General features: G+C 35.9%; 2 protein-coding genes across 6 annotated transcripts; both read right to left on the bottom strand.

Moving 5' to 3' along the window:
* On the bottom strand, window positions 1–14591 carry LOC105281630 (dual specificity protein phosphatase 15). Of its 5 annotated transcripts, none has more exons than XR_894339.3 (10): window positions 13957–14588; window positions 13693–13879; window positions 9935–10761; window positions 5317–5433; window positions 4076–4200; window positions 3534–3705; window positions 3163–3341; window positions 2702–2899; window positions 1009–1813; window positions 1–681 (listed from the first exon to the last, which is right to left on the bottom strand). XR_894339.3 is itself a non-coding variant. In XM_026975582.1 (10 exons), the coding sequence occupies exons 4-10, from the start codon at window positions 9953–9955 to the stop codon at window positions 1576–1578; spliced, it is 1050 nt and encodes a 349-aa protein (XP_026831383.1). In that variant the 5' UTR covers window positions 9956–10274; window positions 10344–10761; window positions 13693–13879; window positions 13957–14589; the 3' UTR covers window positions 1–1575. The 5 variants fall into 5 exon arrangements, 4 of the variants coding, with proteins under 4 accessions (XP_026831383.1, XP_011341279.1, XP_011341281.1 ...); XM_026975582.1 differs by having other exon boundaries at window positions 1–1813; window positions 9935–10274; window positions 10344–10761; window positions 13957–14589; XM_011342977.3 differs by having other exon boundaries at window positions 1–1813; window positions 9935–10233; window positions 10344–10761.
* Window positions 14592–15383: 792 nt separating this feature from the next.
* Window positions 15384–18865, bottom strand: LOC105281633 (transmembrane protein 42). Its single transcript, XM_011342987.2, has 3 exons — window positions 18746–18865; window positions 17112–17258; window positions 15384–15533 (listed from the first exon to the last, which is right to left on the bottom strand). The coding sequence occupies exons 1-3, from the start codon at window positions 18863–18865 to the stop codon at window positions 15384–15386; spliced, it is 417 nt and encodes a 138-aa protein (XP_011341289.1).
* Window positions 18866–19227: the final 362 nt, after the last annotated feature.

Raw genomic sequence — 19227 nt, 5'->3', positions numbered from 1 at the left:
TTTCTTTTTCGTTTGAATATCACGCGATAAAATAGTGCGATTTCGCTAGAAAGCCAACAATTGTATGGACGGTTGCAAACGAAATTAATGGAACAGGTTGATAAAATACATCGTTCCTTGCAAGAATAAGCACGCGAAATCGACTTCTCTTCGGTCCTTTGTCGAGTCCGCGTGTAGAATACTACATGGAATCGTGCATGTATTTGTGAGCATGTCCACGTTTCATGAATTCTCTCTCTCTCTCTCTCTCATTTTTACACTGTATCAAAAAATATTCTTCACTAATTCTCCATTTTGGATAATTAATTTTGAAAGCTACCTACCAACTTGAAGCAACGTTCATACCACTTTGAATAGTACTTACGATTATAATTATACTTTTTCATAATCGACAATTAATTGATAATGATTTATGCGTTATCTTCGGCAGATGAAAATTGCGGATCATTAGCGAGGACATTACTAGCGATTGAGCGACGCCATAAAAGCGTGAAATGACCTGATACACTTTAATTCTACGCAATTAACATCGTATTGTTGATAACGTCCCAAGGAATTAATTTCGTATTCCAAACGCGCCATTCTTTTCAAGCAATCCCATTACTTCTTGCGATCAATCGCTTAACTCAAATCCCATTTAAATGTCAGATTGTCAGCAATGTAGCATTTATACATTTCTTCCTATAATCAAGATGAGCACTTAATTGTGGACGTGTAAAATAACTTTATTAATGACCTAGCTGACGACAATTCAGATCGAAATGTTTGTCGTTGTGTTCTGTCCACCTCTGAAGGGATTTTCAAGTTACATTCTGCCAAATGTAACTTCTTACTTTAATTTCGTTGCACTTGATAAGGGCTGGAATTTCAGCCGAAACGTAGTGCCATTCCGATCCGAATTGTCGTCAGCTAGGTCATTAATAAAGTTATTTTACACATCATTCTTCACTGGCGAATTATTTGAAGTTTTTGGAACTTAATTGTGGAGCTAGAAATCAACACACTTACGCGAAACACACAATGTTCTCGATGCATGTGAAGAGAGTTCGTCTCCCATTCGCGATAAAAGCACTTTCTCGCCAAGTATAAGCAATAACTTGTAACAACTTGTATAAATCAGTAAGTCACCAACAATTCCCAGACGCAAGATATGCGTATCTGATATAACAACTCTGCTTCATCTCGCCGGATGCGACGTGTTCAGTGGACCGGCGTATTATCATATCGCCGAATCACATAGATTATTTCAGACGCGACAACTTTGCGAATTCTTGCCATCCACGCGATTCAAAATCCCGATTCAAAATCTATCAAGTGCAAGACATTACATCTTCGTAATTGTATAATTCGTAGGAATATCTTCGTCGGAAGTCTCTCTTTAATTGCTCCTGAAGTTTCATCCGTGTTAAATAAAGACTATGCTGATGCTGGGATGACAATGAGTTTGGAATGAGGAATTTATCTTGCCGAGAATAAGCAATGCATAATAATGGCAACCGACTCTTGAACGACACGCCGATGTCCTTTAGTTCGTTATTCTAGTAGGCTCCACAACGAACCAAGACTTTCCCGATGCTACGTCATCGTCGAGGGATGCGAATCTGGCGGTACCGGCAATTGCGGTCGATTCGAGAGTCGTCTCGGCCAGCGTTGGGGTGAAACCGGTGGCGTTGGTCTTGGTGTATTCGGCGCGGAACCAGCGGTCAATCTCCAGTTGCTACTAGAGAACGCACTCGATCTACCCACGGCGGAGAGACTAGTGTTGCTGCTGCTGCAAGCGACTGCCGCTGATAGGTCCACCCTCGACACAGCCCTGCAAGCAACATTATTTCATTTTTTGATGAGTCTGCCTTTTATTACGACCAGATCATAAACAGGACGAGTCATTATAGAAACTGCCTTTTAAGACTTCTTTTAAGGTTCTTCATATAAATATTGATTTTACATAAAAATATGTAAAACAAAAATGAGTAATTTTCAAAGGATTTTATTTTGGTCTTCTATCCTAGGCGTTAAAAAGTTTACAGGTCATCTCAAGTTTTTTAAATAGGAAGCTCTATTTTTAATCAGCTATGAATATAAAGAATAAAAAGACGAATCCAGCAACTTACAATGTTTTGATTTTGAAATGAAAAGTAAGTTTTTGAATAAATTAATTAATGTTATTTAATAAGGTGCTCAAAGTTTTCTTCATTTATTTCATGACACTTTTGAATATGTTTTCTGGAACATGTGCAAACCTTATGCAATGTATTTTTTGGGATCCTTCAACGAGACTTGATACATTTGTTTTTTATTTGTTTTAATATATTGTTTTGGTAATTATTTGTTCTAGTACATTTTTATTTGTTTGAATATGCCTCAAAAATAGTAATCCAATAGTGTTAATTAGAATACAACAGGACAGGCCAAGTTATTGGACCATTTCCATCAATTCACCTCTCCCTGATTTAGAGAGTCCCTTGATTTGATATTATACTCATTAGATTCATTATTTCATCTTCTCTATTTGTAGCTGATTAAAAGCAAGGTCTTTCATTATAAAAACTTGAAATGTGTTTTTTAAATCTATTTTAATAAATAAGTCTTGCCTTTCTGGACTAATTCTTTTCTTTTCAATTTTGTGTTATTTTTACTGATTATATATTCTTTTCGAAAAAGTTTCTAAAAAGAACAAAGTTTCGATAAAAAGTTAATTTACCTGGAAGGTGGAGCCGATCCTCCGGTATAAGGATGCAATCCTGCTGGAGCACTCCTCAATCTCGGTGACACAACACTGGCCGATCTATGTAGGGCAGGCGAGGGTGGCGCAGATGGTAGCATTCGTGGTGTTTGCGGTGGTGTTCTGCCGGAGGACACACTTCCAACACTGCTGGTAGATGATTTCCTCCTCGGACTTCTGGAATCAAATTAGTAATAACATAGAGTTATTTTTTACACGTCCTGTAATTGGTGATGCAATTGGAAAAAACATAACTCTAAATATAAAAATAGGACGAAACAATAAACTGAAATTTGCTCGCATAATAATTTCCATCTTCTCTTCTATCGATTCTATTTTCTAATATATCCTGTACAAATTCTTTTGTCGACTACTTTTATTAAGTCGAACGTTATATTAATAATGTATTCTTTTGTAGTGAAGGATTTCAATATAATTACCTTTTAGAAGCCTGACGACAAAGACCAGTCGGACAAGTGCGTCCCATAGCGCATTTGCCCTCGCACACTTCTCTTGCTAGAGCCAGTGTTTCGTAATTCCTCAGAGTGGAGCTGCAAGCTTCGGCGTCAGACTCTGCAAGGGCGAGACTGGGAAACCGCTCCTTCAATCTGCGACGCTCCTGCATTAAAATATAATATCTTACTGTCAGTTATCAATAATTTACAAAAATTATAAATCGGGAGAAGGAACAAAAAAAATATAGTATAGAGAAATTTAAGAGAGAAAAATAAAAAGAAACAGAAAAGTGCAGTACATGGTTCGAACATAGTTAAAGTTCCATTAAGAAAGCTACAATCTTTTTTTTATTTACCTCCGGCAAACGACTGGACTCGAAGTCCTTGAGCTGCTGCTGGAAACCAACGTTCGGATTTGCAATAGAACGACCCACCCTGACGACTTTGAGCGCCTCTTTCCAGGACAGATCGGTGGTGCTCATGATGTATGCCACCGCTACCGTCACGCTCCGCGACATTCCTGCTAGACTAGGAAAGTTGCTTCATTAAAATTCATAATATCAATTCATGCTTTTCTGAATCACAAATTTCATGAGACTTTGAAATTTTGCGCTATCAAAAAACCATCAGATATTCTCTTAACAACCTCTTTGACTAACATTCAGATTTTTTTTCTTGATAGAGAATTTCAAAAAGAATTATTTTATGTTATATTTTTACAATTTCTAATATTGTACATATTTGTAACCAGCTTTTAATTAATATTCCATTAAAGTAAAATTCAGTTTTACAAATCAATTCAAGTCGCGCAAAGAATCCATAGTGATAAGAACATCCAATTATTTTTTAACAGCTTGCATATTTTTCGAAATAGTGTGTATAAATAGTATATATTTACCAATGAATTAAAACATTTCCGCCACGAAGACGAGCAGCATGAATGAAATCATTACACAAGGAGAAGTATTGCGATAAGTTTTGGTCAGGACTGTCAGCAGCCAGGATGCATAAGTAATGCTTGTCCTGAAACATAATTTAGATTTAGATTAAACGATGATATATATCCACAGGCAAGTTTTCATTTTGATGTAGCTATTACAAACCAAAATATTCCTGATGTTCTAATATACGCAAATTGAAAGAAAGATATGTGAATTGCGAATTTAAATGTTGCTTACAAAAAACTTATAAAATTAATAATATGTCTTGAAAATAACAGAACTGACACATTAATTAAAACGCTGATAATGTGTGAAAATCGTTTATTTTATGTGAAATATGTCCTTTTAATATAAGTGGAGTGTTGAACGTGGTTAACCGATGTGTGCATAAATGTTTGAACGTCTGCTTTCGAAATTATCTCGAGAATCCTTGTCCCAGCTCTTTGGATGGTTGGAATATTATTGCAGTGAATTTTCTTTCATTAGAGTTTTCAGTTTTCGAAGTAAAATATAAATAGTTGACCTAATTCGGCTCTCCAGAATTATTTTCTATTTTCAAAACTCAAAATTCCTATGAAAGGGCATCGCTATATGATTCAAGCCATCCAAATAGCTATGACAAAGATTTTCAAAGCTATTTCGAAAGTAGGCCTTTGAAAGTTTATCGAAACAGACATTGATTGACCGTGCCTAACGCTGCATCAATGCTGTAAGCATAGGGACATAGGCTATGAAAAAAATAAAAAATTATTGTATGTATTTTTATAGTTTCTAATATTGTACATCTTCGTAATCAGCTTTAAATTAATATTCTTTGAAACAAGATTAGTTTTACAATATACGATTATCGTTTAAACTTATACAATGTCAGTTCCTCAGACTTTACTGTGTAAATTACATGATTGAAGTTCAAAGCGATTATTCGAAGTGATTATCTATTTTAAATTGAAAATAGAACCTTAAGAATTAAAAAACTGTGTCAAGCACATCTTCTCACATGATTAAAATTCTTTTTAATTAGAGTTCTCTCTTAAGTATACATTTTTCACATTACAGATCTTTTTTATTCGCGAATCTTGCTATTAATTACCGAGCCAAAATTATCTAACCATTCTGTTAATTACCTAGCCAAAATTGTCTGTCTTTAAATTTCACTAAAGCAGATATTTTACTATGCCGCTAGGTTTTCTGAACTCACAGAATGCAGACGACGAGCCGTGTCGTGGATGGCTAGAATATGCGTGATCTCGAAGCGCTCCAATTGATCAGCGTCCTTGCTGTCCTGATAATTACCCACGTAAAGACCAGGAAGAACCTAGAAGCCAACAAGTCAAACGGTAATGCAAAGAATTACGAAAATTTTATGGGTATTTCATAGTGAGCGATCAATGTTTAGTTTAACATCAGGTACACCATGACCAAACACTTCCGCAATTAATAAAAAAACTGACAAGAGCATTTTTAGACCGTAATCCTAAATATCATATGTTGAATGAGCCAGGAGACAAGACGTCTTCATTATTTTCCTTCCGTGCCATTAATGTAAAATGCCGTGTCTCTCTCAATGTCTGTTTGATGATAGATTACTTGCAATTACACGACGAAAAAATCCAGGTCACTTTTTTTTAGAGGAATATGAATCCACAGAATAGATGATCCGCGGATGAATTCTGACTACGCTGTAATCTTCTGACTGTTTGACAAATATTAAATCTTGATGAAAAGCAGCATTTAAGCTATCTGGGATGGAGACGTACATTAACTTAAATTATATTTTATTCAGTACATTAATTTACATTATATTTTATTCAGCAATTTTGTTCAGTCGATATAACTCAACTTTTAATTAAAGTACAATTAAACGTGGGCAAAGTCTTCGCTTTCGGCGACACCGAGTAAGTGATATCTCAAAAGTCGAGTTAACGCGGGTAATGAGATATGTCAAGACAAAAATCTTGAAACGACCTCTTTAACAGTCCAAGAATGCGCATTCATTTTCGCGACCTAGAAAACAACCATGCTTTCCCGACGCAGGTTGTTAGTTTCAGTTCTCTCGCGATTTAATTTCATTTCGACTGTTCTTATCGCGATTGCACCCGTGCCCCTCTTCCTCCTGAACGCACTCCTCGTGCGTTGATTTCGAACAAGAAGAAACGACCAGATCTCGATGAGACTGCGGCGAGTGATCTGAGAAGGCAGCTGTCGTTCCATAATCGATCGATCGTAAGCAGAAAGAGAGGGAAAAGGAAAAGCGCAAGGAAAGAAGGACGACGTGTTTGCCCTTGAGAGTGAAGTAGAAAAAGAAAAAGCAAACAGCCCTGTCGCACAGTCCACGTCATCGGCACGCGACCAAAATGCGATTTCGATCGCTTGTGGTCTCCTGGTGTGTTTGCGCGATTCATGGCAGCATGCAGACAGCGTTGGAGTATCGATCGCACCCCGAGACGTCGCGCAGATTTCAATCTCCTCCGCTTGTTGGCATCGAAACCCCCCATGGCAGCCACCTCGAACGTTCTTCGAGAACCATTCCAGACCACGGGCCACTCGCTCTGTCATTTCCGGTATCTCAGCCACATTCTGCATCAAGAAGTCCTCTGGGTCTCCTCCTGAAGCCAGGTATTAAAAGAAGCCATAGACGTTCGTGGAAGCTTACGAAACGAAGGACGAACGATCATGAAAAGCTCACCGATCGTTTCATGAAACGCGGATCGCGTGCTAAACGAAGGAGGAAATGCGATTGCCGAAAACGAAGAAACGGTCGAAGAAAGGGGCTACTCCCAACGAAGTTCAAAGATCAAGAAAACATCGAGAAAACGGACAGTGCGATAAATCCGGTCATTTCATCTGCCGTGGACAGCCCGCTGATTTCCGCAAAGACCATCATAAACATTTCAGAGAAGAGTTCTGTGAACTCTACGCTGGAGACGACAGTAGAAACTTCTATAATGCCGCACGATCTCTCAAATATTACCTTTGGCGTTGTTTCGTCGATAGTCGATGCGATGACGACTACAGAAGCGATCACGAAAATTGCTAGTGATACAACTGGCAAAATCTACAAGCAAGGTCTCCCTCGTGAGGAATGTAAGAAGATGGAATGCGTCACGAAGGGATGTAAGAAGAGGAAAAGGGGAAAGACACCTGTGATCGATGTACTTGGCCAGGACTTTTTACAAGTCATGAAACATCTCGGAATTGATTAGCGTGACTGAAACGTTAAGCCGCGAGGTTTCCATGTCAATTTTATTTCCTGCACTTCCGTTCCGCTTCTCAGCCGTGTAAATGCGTATTGGCGGACATAAAAATTTTATTATTATCAAGCGCATTACGTCGATCGTTAAACGCGAGATTACGACAGCGCTAGGTGAGTCGTTATATTGAAATGCGTTTAAACACACAAGTTGTCAGATAGTAAAAAGGCGTGAAGTTAATCCTTTGGTCCGAAATAAAATGTACACCAGTTGCGCTATTAAATGCAGTCTCACGTTGTGTTATGTACATTATGGTGTGGAAAAAAAAAGTTTTACTAAAAATACATTTCGAACATCATTTCGAAACTTATAACACAACTAATAAAATTATGTATAAATGTATAAAAAATTCCTTAATCGTTTATAAGACAAACTGATTTGAAATAGTTTTAGATCTTAAATAGAAAGCGGAACTTTCTATCGTTTCATTAAACGAAGATTAAAGCAACGTATTCCTATATATTTTCTTGCTATTTTGTCAATATTTCAAACCTAAATTATCTTCTACATATTTTCTCGTATTTTTTAAGTATCTTCCATGTAATCCAGGAAATATGAAAACATTTCTTGATTATATTATTATATAATAATCAGGGGGTCTACCGCACTCGGCAATAGGTGTACAAATTTTGAGCAATACATAACAATAACAAGGAAATAACTACACAATATTGGGAAATAAGCGGCAATAATGGGCAAAAAAGCAATAGTAGGCAATAGACGGAAATAAAAATAATAGTGTATAATAAAGCAGCAATAGAGGAAATAAACAGGAAATAAATAAGCAATACAACAGAAATAGCTAAACAAGCACGAGCCGGCGCGCAAATATCCTCACTATCATTTCTGTGCTTACTACAGTTCGCAACTGTGCTTAATAATTTCTTAATAAATTGAGTTCAAATAAGTGAGTTGAGTTCAGTTCTAGTAAGAGTTTGGTGTTCTCTCTTGTCAAAATGGGTAAATAATCAGATATTATTTTAATATTTAATATTTAACCATATTTTACTTATATAGTATATATAGTATAACTGTCACAGTAAAAAAGGTGATCTCCATGAATGTACACATAAAACTTGATTCCTACAAAAGATTCAGGATTTTACGACACATTCTGTCGCGACTGGCACATTTCTGCAGTTATTACCTTTGTTTCCTATATTGCCTAAATATTGCTTTTATTACCGTTATTAATTAAGTATTACCGTTACATTGCCGTTATTGCCAAATATTGTGCATATATTTCCTTATTTCTGAAGCTATTGCTTTCTATTTTCAAGAAAAAGGGAGTTAGAAGAGTATGAAAATTTACATTTTAAATATGAAAGAATCAAAATTTAAAAATTTATTAGTCCTTAGAATTGAGCAAACACAAAATAACATAAAATAAAATTTAAATAACGCTGTCAGAATCAAGAGCGAAGCAGGATGTACGTGCTTAAATCTTTAATAATAAACCAATTGTAGTTCACATAAATCACAAACGTTTCAGTCTACATTAGACTATCTTCAGTGTGCCATAATAATATAAACTTATATGCAAGATCGCCGCCATTTAGAACTCGCAATCTACTTCAAATGTATCCAATGGTCGTAATAAGTGAAGAATAAATCGTGTATCCAATGGTCGCAATAAGTGAAGTTATCATACTTGAAAATCGTAGTCATCGCAAAAACAAATCAGTGTCTAGACCCATGCTTCTGAATCCACAGTCGCAAAACAAGGGCCAGTCAATAACAGAGTTCAACGGTTTATGTCCAGTTTAGCTTATGTAGATGCATAGTAAACCACACATGAAACTCGATTAAAGACGCACAAAGTCGAGATGTCATATCTTAAAACCGCTCTGCCGAATACCAAAGAGCGTTATTTAAATATTATATTGAGCTTATTGTTTGTATATAAAATAAAATATTATAATAACATATATAATAACATAACATATTTTATGTTAAAGAAATAATATTTCTTTTATAATAACAAACCAAAATTTTTTACATTAAATATTAATATTCGGAAATATTAATATTTAATGTAAAAAATTTTGGTTTGTTATTATAAAAGAATTATTATTTCTTTAACATAAAATATGTTATGTTATTATATATGTTATTATAATATTTTATTTTATGTTATTTTGTGTTTGCTCCATTCTAAGGACTAATAAATTTTTAAATTTTAATTCTTTCATATTTAAAATGCAAATTTTCATTCTTTTCTAACTCCCTTTTTCTTGAAAATAGAAAGCAATAGCTTCAGAAATAAGGAAATATATGCACAATATTTGGCAATAATGGCAATGTAACGGTAATACTTAATTAATAATGGTAATAAAAGCAATATTTGGGCAATATAGGAAACAAAGGTAATAACTGCAGAACTTATTACCGTTTTTGGCAATAGGTTTACACTTTTTTGAAGTGCGGTAGACCCCCTGATAATAATAATAATAATATCACATTATTATTGTTATTATTAACATTATATTATTATTCCGATAATTTGCGTATGCACGGTGAGGAAGATTTCGACTTCTGTCGCAAATAAATAAAGCAATTTCTTACCTTGTTCATGCCATTCCCCATAATGTCGGCGCGATGATGAGCGCTTGTTAAGTATTATCAATTTAGAAGCGCAAGTCGCATATAAGCCTTCGACCGTCCACCCTCATCCTCAACCTCTTGAGCTTATTTCTCGGTAATCTGATTGAATCCTCATCGGCAAGGCAACGGGGTATTGTTCGTCAAGCACCACTCTTAATGTGTAGATCAAAACTCCGTTAAGCTGTCGCGTATTCTCGATCGTATCGTCGACGAAAGCAGAAAACGTATGGACTATATGTAACGTGATCAATCTTCCTTCCCTTAACATATCCTCAGTATTAATTCTCTTTTTTTCTTCTTTCTATCGTGATAATTCGTTACTTTGATACACAGGTAATCATTAATCGATTTATTATTTATTTATTTTTACCTGTGATAACAATCGTACGTAACGTTTTTGTTTTGCATCTGATAATTCTTTCTTATCCTTCTCGTAATTATTCTCGTTACTTTCGATAACGTGCCTTTAGTACGCGGTTGCATCTCAACAACAAGAAACGATATATACTCTGGTTCTTATTGTAGAGAGTTATTCATGTTCATCACTGCCCTTTCCGATTTCTTTTTCTGAGTACTTCTCGAGTACAATCGGTCCAATGGAGGTAGATTCCATCAATACGCCAGTTCCGTTTAGTTTGCTTTTGATAAATACGAGAAATAATAACGGATCACGTTTTAGATGGACTTCCTATGCGAAAACTGGAGCAATTGGCTTTCCGGTGTAGAGCAGTACATTTGCGAAAAATAGAGCTGTCTTTTAAGTTACTTGAGATCACGGTGCTTTGGTCCTGCAGATAAAAAGTTGTCGATTTAAACAACATGAACGAGATACAATGCAACAAAAATAGCGACATAAAAGAAATTTGTCTTGGTATCGATTCACGATATCCAAGTGGTGAGTTCGCTTCGCTCGAAAAAGGAAACCTGCTCTTATTCTTTCGAAAAAGTAGGACAAATTATCGATAAATCGTCGTCCTGCGTCTCTCGTGTCGCGTACGTGTATATATATGTGTATATGTTCAATAATTGTACCTTAAAAAAAACGGTCGAGTTATTACAAATTTCTTGAAACGTTACCTTATAATATTACAGCGGCTGTAACAAAAGTTTGTAGCGTTATTTTAGTCAAAGACAAAATTATTATTATAAATATATGCATAAATATTTATTCAACTATTTTGTCTTGTTTAACTAACATTTGCTATCCTTGTAGTAGCTTTATAATTCCATTTTTCCAGAACTTGTCTTTGTTTCGCTAAAAAAAATTAAACAAAACGCTACGGACTTTTGTTACAAGCAATCAACGACGTCATTAGATTATTCCGAAGCAACCGCGTCGTCACGAAATGGAAATGATGGACTCCTTGCAAGAAACACATTACAAGAATAACAATAAGTTCCTGTTAAAAATATCTGGCATTATTTCAACAAATAAACGACGTTTGAAGAACGCACGTTCATCGATTCTTTTTAAATCGATGAGATGATTATAAGGACTTGGTTACCTAGCAAGTACGTTGACCTACTTACATCAGTAGCACTTGCGCTCACCGAGCAGAAAAAAAGCATCTTGCAAAATTATGGAAACCTAACTTTGTAGATAAACACTTTTTATTGCATTTGTTGCTAATAACATTATTTTTATTTAGCTTGTTAAATGTTTTTATCAATTTACTTTTCGTTTTACACACGCTGTACAGAGAAAGATTAATTCTGTGACCGAATTTTTTACTACGCGTTTCTTCAAAAAACGATAATGTGATTGTCAAGAGTCAATTGGAATCTTTATCTCGTGCCAGAAAAACAACGAAGAAAAAAACAACAATGGGACATAAGAATATATATACGTGTTGTTTCGCGTTCGGATGTGACGACACAAGACTGTAACGTGTTTATGCAAATTCCGGCTCAATATATTGGCCCGATGCTGACGCGTAATATTTTCTGCTATTGAATGGCAAAACAGCTGGTGATATATGGATGCAGTTTGAATTCGAATCCTGCCAACCGCGTGCGAATATGTGAAGTATGTGAAGCGTACGGTATTTCGTTCGATCACGAACGTTCACTTTTGATAAAATGCTGTGCGACTGATATTGACGTAATTGCGGCAACGTAATGTTCCAAAAGGTTCTCGCGTTCTCAGTTCGAACGTATATTAGTTTGGTCGACCGCCAAGATGTCGAAACGTTATTGACGTGGTTGGAAAAGTTATATTAATTGCAACGGTAACTTGCAGACGCTTCACGATGGCCTCGTAACTTGATGCTACTTCGTCGTAAGTATACAAGTATACAAGTTATCAATTTTACAGTGTCGTGAAGGTTACAACTATAACATAAACAATTTCAGTTGAGGTAATATTCGATGCACAATTTCAAATCTTTATTGAATACTTCATCATTCAAGTTTCAGGAATATTTATTTTAAAAAACTGTCATTATATCTGTTACTTTATAAAAAAATTATATTAATTTGCCATTCAGATTAAATGCAGCTAAAAATAGTATGCTTCGTAATGATAAGCCATTCTTGAAATAAAACGACGATGCGATATATTCAATGTTTGATTTAATTTCGTGGAAAATTATAAAACTACATGCAATAAACACGAAGCTATCACGTAGAGCATTTTTACGGTAATTACTTACTTTACGCAAAAGTCAATTACATAAAATTAATTTCGTAGAAAATCAAGTATCAGAAAAGCATTTCTTTTTAACCAATTCACGCACATCACATATCGTGCACGAGGTTCTGTTACTTGTTACTTAAAATTAATTAATTCTCCTAAAGAACGCGTATATGTCGACATTCAGCAGGTAAGTTAAAAGCAGTGCATGAATGGATGCGACAAATCGTATCCGGTAAATATTTTATGACATATACAGAAATAACTAAAACACGAATAAAAATATTAGAACATTATTTACATTTGGAACCAAAAGCCAATTATAAAAAAATTAATAACCACATGATATATACATGTTATGCTCTATGAGAACAATTGAATGAGAACAAAAATTTATTAAAAAATTTTTTTATATTTTTGTGTTATTTTGTCTTTGTATTAATGTGTAACTAAGCAATGTCTGATGGAAACATCAGAAGATCAAAAAGATAAAAATTGAAGGCACACCTGCAGAATACGTTTCACATGGTATTGCGAAAATGCTGAGAAGAACTCCTTCGAGAGCGATGGCTCCCTCTTATCACAAAACAGCTCATTGCATTTACGAGATGCTGTTCCCCTTTCTCCGAGGAAGGGCAACTCACAGCAAGTAGAGAAGTAGCTCAGACTTCGTTCAACCCCGCTTCCCGCAAGGAAGCACTTCCGAAGTGGCTGACAGCATCAAATCGTACCTTTTTGAATCCATCATTCGATCGCACTTTCAGACGTCGTAGCAGATACGCACCAAATTGCACCGCAATTCGTATGCTTCTCTCCTTTCTTTCACATATACACACCACACACATACACACATACACACTCTCTCTTTCTCTCTCTTTTCCTTCTTCTTTTTCCCAAGATCCAACAGAAAGGCACGTCATACGGAAACTACCCTACTCTCAGCGCAAGAAATGCACGCCAAGAGGTTTACCCGTTGGCGAATAAATCAGGGCGAAAAGAGACTGAAGAAAGCAGAGGGAAAGAGAAGACAGATGGGGTGCTGCATGCAAAGTGGGAGAAACTGAACCGTGACAACGGCGGGCAATACCTAGGGCAATGTGCAGGATAGTGGGGCAGATCCTATCACTGCGCGAACTGCCTGTCGCGAATGCGTGTTTCGCTGACAATTCCGACGCTGGCACTGCTCGACATCCTGCGTCACGATCTCATCCTAAAGACTCTTCCTCTTCTTCTATACCTTCTCCATCCCTCTTCCTTAATCAGCGCAGGATTATCTGGTGACGGTGAGAAAAGCAGGATAAGTTACGATGCTGATCTATGCCACGAGAGTGATCACTCCGAGGACGCGCACCTTACGAGCCCCCGAACTCCAGAAGCACTGCGATTAATCAGTCGTTGCTCACGATAACTGTCAGACTCAGCCCCCCGATGTTCCATAGTGATGTTTCACGGACATTGCTGATGAGGATGTAGCTTTCTCAAGACGTTGATCTCGTTCGTCGCAGCGTGTAACAAGTACGGAAGTGTTGGGAGTCCGGATCCCACGGCCCGGTCGCGATAAGAGACTGAGGGGATCATCCCTCGTCTCTCACCCTTACGTCGGAGCTGTTACGTAGCACCGCGAATGACCGACGTCGTCGTTCTCACCTCGTTGTCCGGCGGAATCTACATCCCGTTCAAATTCAATGCCACGAGGTGGGCGAGGATGAAGGTGGAAATCTCGTAACAGATTTGTCGCGGTCGGTGATGGAAGGGGACGAACGCGAAATGCAGAGGGGATTCTGGCAGGACTGAATGAAGCGTTTCAGTTTCATGCTCGAAACGAGAGAATGCTATCTTTACGAGTTTTATATTAGATATTTCCCTCGCCATGTGAGTCCAGCCAAGTACCCTCGCCTGTAATCTTATCAATTCTGGTTGATCCCCTTTGCGATACGTTTTTAAATTTTCTATATATTCGGCGAGGTCACCCGCGGTATATGGAAGAGTATTCCACCCCTGAGAGTAAGCGTCAACAATGTCGGCGTCGGCGTCGGCGTCGGCGGGCTCGCGCAGAAGCCGCTCGATAAAGGCCGTTCTCATCCCCTGGCGTCTCTCGACCCTGTCCTACAAATCAGAAATCTAGTGTAGTAGGACTCGCACATGGGATACTGAGCTACGGTTGCGTCGTATGCCGGATGCCGGTGCAGATGAGGGGTGTGACAAGACCTGATCTTGAATGGACTCATGTATCCTGCGCGTTGCCGAAGCGCGCTCTTCTTGTACGATTGGCTAAAGAGGACACGTCGCATGAAATAAGACGAAAGTGTTTGCGAAAATTATGTATCATTTATACAAGGAAAATTATAATTTATTGGTTATCCATATACATACGTCAATACAATATTTTCCTGTGAACAATAAATATTAAATAAATAAATAAATTCTCAATATATTATATAAAGGTAATGTTGGAAGCTTAATAAAGTACTACAATGCTGTAGTAATATAATTACATCACTATAGGAACTATTACATCACTATAGGAATCGCAGTAGGAATTAAAGTTCTTACGAATTATGAAATCTTGTTTAAGCTATGACATTTCGATACACATAGAAAATTCGTAATTTATATGAAAATTGTTATAAATATAACAATAGTTAATAGTTAATAGAAAAATAGAGAATTATAGATATAAAACATTATTTAAGATAAGGCACACAAATATACATATGTGTGATTGTAATATATCAATATTATAATACGTTCAAGTAACTTTATTTTTACATAAAACGGCTACTGCTGTTTTAATTTCTTCTCGACAGTGGAAGTATCCTTTTCAGTAGGAATGTAGCAAATTAGAACCAAACCAAAAAGTACCAAGGATGTTCCGCACCACCAAGTTAATGACGTGGATTCGCCAAATACGATGAAACCTACGAGAGCCTTCAACAAAAATGAGATATTCAGCTAGTACCTTAATGTAACGATTTCTAAAAGTCCTAATATCTTTTTTAATTTCTGTATCATACATAAAATTGATAAGTTTGTCATATAAATGATAGTCCATTGTTGGACTTGTTAATATTCTTATCGTATCATATGGAATTATATTTTGTCTGCGAAAATAAAGTCGTCCGTCATAGTTGCATTTGCATTTTTGCAAGGTTCTTTCTGTGCAAGAGGTGTAAAACATGAAAGATGGATGTAATCGGTGAGCCACGTGTTTGACACATATAACTACATCCTTATTTCTAGAGGAATTGCAATCGGCGACATTCTTAAGTTAAGATATCTATATCCCCACATAGATATCTATATCCCCAAATTCAAACTTGATCTCGTAAATGTTTAATTTTATACCAACGAAATCGATATGTGGTATGCCGCTTCAGTAGCTTTGCATGAACACGTGTATTAAAATCAATTTCCGCAGAGGATCAAAGAAAACTTCTATTATAACGCATAAAGCTGTAAATATTACAATATAATAAATGCAGAAAATGTAAAACAAATATACGTTCAATTTATTACTAATAAATAATGAATTATATTAATATGTGATAAGAAATAAAATCTCTCATAAAGATATTAATGTTTTAATAGGCTAAAAACAGATATTTAATATTTAACAATGTGTAAGTATCGTGCATTATACAAGTGTAAAGCATATGCATTGTACGAAGGTGTTCTGCAGGCAGCGAGAAAGGATGGAATAGTTTGTGAATAGGTAGGCATAATGTTCCTAATAATCGTTTAATAATTCTCTGGCGTATTTCCTCGCTTACAATGTGCCACTATCAAGATTGCATTTCAAGAGCATGTATCATATCGTTCTCGTTCAATCGCCATGTAACTGTACACATATAATTGCTATGACCGCATTGTGCACGCTCGCGGAATTGCGTCTAGTTTGCGAAACAACTTTCACTCTTTGCGAATAAACCTCCGACTCTCGGAAGTATATATTAATCTGACTATTGGCACAGGCAAATAATTGCAGTTAAGTATCCTCTTGTAGATTATATTTCCTTTCGTATTATTTCATTTTTCTCTTATTGTACAGCATATTGCTACAATTACTTTTTAAAAATAGCAGTCACGATCCCGTAGCCTTAATTGTTTTTGTAGTGTGCTCTTTGAGCTCCACCTTCATAAATATAATATGATTTAATGACCAATTTTAATGATATTCTGACGAATCTAGAGGCAATTTTTTCTTAATAGAACTGTCGGGAAGATTATCATTTATGACGCAATTTTCTAAAAACCTTTTTCAGCATATGTTTGTAATTCGTTAGAATACTTTTGAAATTGACTTGAGAAATTATTAGATCTTGTGTTTATCCTCTTAAATCTTAGTTTTTTTCGATCATAAATAGTTTAAATACAAGATTCTTGGTGAAGAGAAATTGTTTAAATTTGTCAATAAGATAAGCCTATGAGACATTTTGTGAGATTAGCTCATTAGATGCTGCAAACATACATTATTTATGAAATTAGTTATAAAATTTATCAACTCACCGAACAAACGTAATTTGTAGCTGCACTAGCGACTGTTACTGGCAAGGAAGATCCGCTCCCATGAAGCGCTTTGACAAAAAACATGCATCCCACGGTATTGCACACGATCATAAAGACCAGAAGCGCGCCTTTCAGTAATAGCATCAGCTTTTATGAAACAAATAAATGTCCTCTATATTTTATGTGGCATAAATAGTAAATAAAATTAGTATTCTTGAAAAATTTTCTCATCGATATAAAATGTGCTATTAAATTAATTAATTTGATTTACTGAGGATAATTTTGCTGAATTATATGCATATTATTTCCTATGATATGAAAATTATTATTTATCAAAAAATTTCAATTTGGAAATCGAGATTAAAAGCAACATAACAAAATAGTCTCGTATAAAAGTATCAGCTCTTTTCATTTTCCCAATTTTATTTGAGTTTTAAAATATTTATGAATATTATATTGCTTTGTATCCAGGTCGACGTTTATAACTTCAAGCTTCTCGTGTTTAATTTATTTTTAGTCATTCATTACTTTGTATATGTTATATATCACAATTGCTTTGCTAAATTTTATTATTCTCAATATTCTTTTCCTTTTTTTCAATATCTTTTTACCTTTTTATTTTTTAGTATTATTTCGATTTTCTATACATGGCTATAATATTTTCTGTAATTTTCATATAATTATAATCATAAAATGTTAAGTGTGTAAATTAATACAACAGTTTTACAGTAGACCTATAGCAGTCTATAATTCTTTATTCACCATACAAAGTTTTGCGTTACCGGAAAGTTGTGTGGCAAGGTTCAGACGCAAAACTTTGTAATATTAATTCTTAATGCAGAGATTTGCGTTTGAATTTTGTTAAGAAGATCGATATGGGCTTCCCAGTCATCCAATTTATAAAATTTTATTTTTATATACATTTGGATTTGTCACAAACATGCTAATTTTAGTGTGCAGATGGAGATTAAATTAATCGAAAAAACTCCTCTAGTATTGTGCAAACAATCGCATAAAATTTCTGGATAAAGAAGATTGGCAAATGAGCGTGCGTCTCACTTCTCACGTTTCTCTAAAATTCATATAAAGCGCACTGTGTCCACTGCGTTACACAGAGGTCTATTGTATTTATATTAAATTTAAACATTGTTCTTTTAACCCTAGCTTGTCACTTTTCAATTTTCACGGACTTCTCACACTGGGGTACAGGCTACCCCACGTCGAACATTTAGTTAAAAATATCAGAAAAAATCAACTGATTTTAAATGATTTTTTTCCATCGGTACGCCACACATCAAGGAATATGCCTATGCAAGGAAAATTTGAAAAAGAAAGTAGGTAAAATATTAGGTTGTAAAATATTCGCTTGTGAAAAAAGATTATATTAAAAAATCGTGAATTACTTTATTTTGGGGTTTCAGACACTCTGTGTGGGAAGCTAGGATTAAATGCTGCGATCAATGTGTACATACAAAACGTAAAAGTGAATAATTTGATGTTGTTAACAAACACCCGAGATTAGTTTTCATTAATCTTCGTCATTTCAAACCCGGATTTGTTTTGAAAAAACTGGTTAAATCAGCTTGTACACTTATAGTGGCTCTAACAGTGATTCATATTTGCCGCCAACTTACCAATGACGATGCATCAGCGCCGCCAGCGAGTTTGCCCAGAAGACTACCGCTAGTCGCAAAAATGCCAGCAACGATCGCGTAATGCGGTTTGCTGCCGCTGTCGCTAAGGTGTTCTTCCATATCGGCGGACGTCGTAAATATTTGTATGTCACGATGCTCGCGAGATCGACTCTCAAGGATGCAGGTGGAAAAATACGCACGTGAAACGCGGCACCGAGCTACACGCGATAAGATTCACTTTTATCTCGCTCGAATCGAGGATTAACGAATTCAGCGAACAGGCCGGCACTTTATCGAGCACAATCGTTCGATGCACGATCGATCGCACGTCTGTGAATGACAGCGACTGACTCATCGAAGCATGCGTCTCGGAATTGCGATGACAGGAGCGCGCTTTCTTCAATATTCAAACGTATCGAGTTGTAGCATACATTCGTCCTGTTTGTTTAGTGTTTTTAATAAATTTAGTAATGAATAGTAAT

Source organism: Ooceraea biroi, chromosome 2 (assembly GCF_003672135.1).
Source record: "Ooceraea biroi isolate clonal line C1 chromosome 2, Obir_v5.4, whole genome shotgun sequence".
Taxonomy (NCBI): Eukaryota; Metazoa; Arthropoda; class Insecta; order Hymenoptera; family Formicidae; genus Ooceraea; species Ooceraea biroi.
The sequence above is the reverse complement of the archived record's forward strand: the minus strand, read 5'-3'. Positions and strand labels throughout refer to the sequence as shown.

Excerpts from the sequence above, each read along its gene's own strand:
- LOC105281630 (XM_026975582.1), bottom strand. The coding sequence starts at position 9,955 with ATGGGGAATGGCATGAACAAG. Across the intron at positions 3,706-4,075 it reads GGAAATGTTTTAATTCATTG|TCTAGCAGGAATGTCGCGGA; the intron begins GTAAATATATAC and ends CAACTTTCCTAG. Across the intron at positions 3,342-3,533 it reads AGTCCAGTCGTTTGCCGGAG|GAGCGTCGCAGATTGAAGGA; the intron begins GTAAATAAAAAA and ends ATTTTAATGCAG.
- LOC105281633 (XM_011342987.2), bottom strand. The coding sequence starts at position 18,865 with ATGGAAGAACACCTTAGCGACAGCGGCAGCAAACCGCATTACGCGATC. Across the intron at positions 17,259-18,745 it reads GCGCTGATGCATCGTCATTG|CTGATGCTATTACTGAAAGG; the intron begins GTAAGTTGGCGG and ends GTTTCATAAAAG. Across the intron at positions 15,534-17,111 it reads CTACAAATTACGTTTGTTCG|GCTCTCGTAGGTTTCATCGT; the intron begins GTGAGTTGATAA and ends TTTTTGTTGAAG.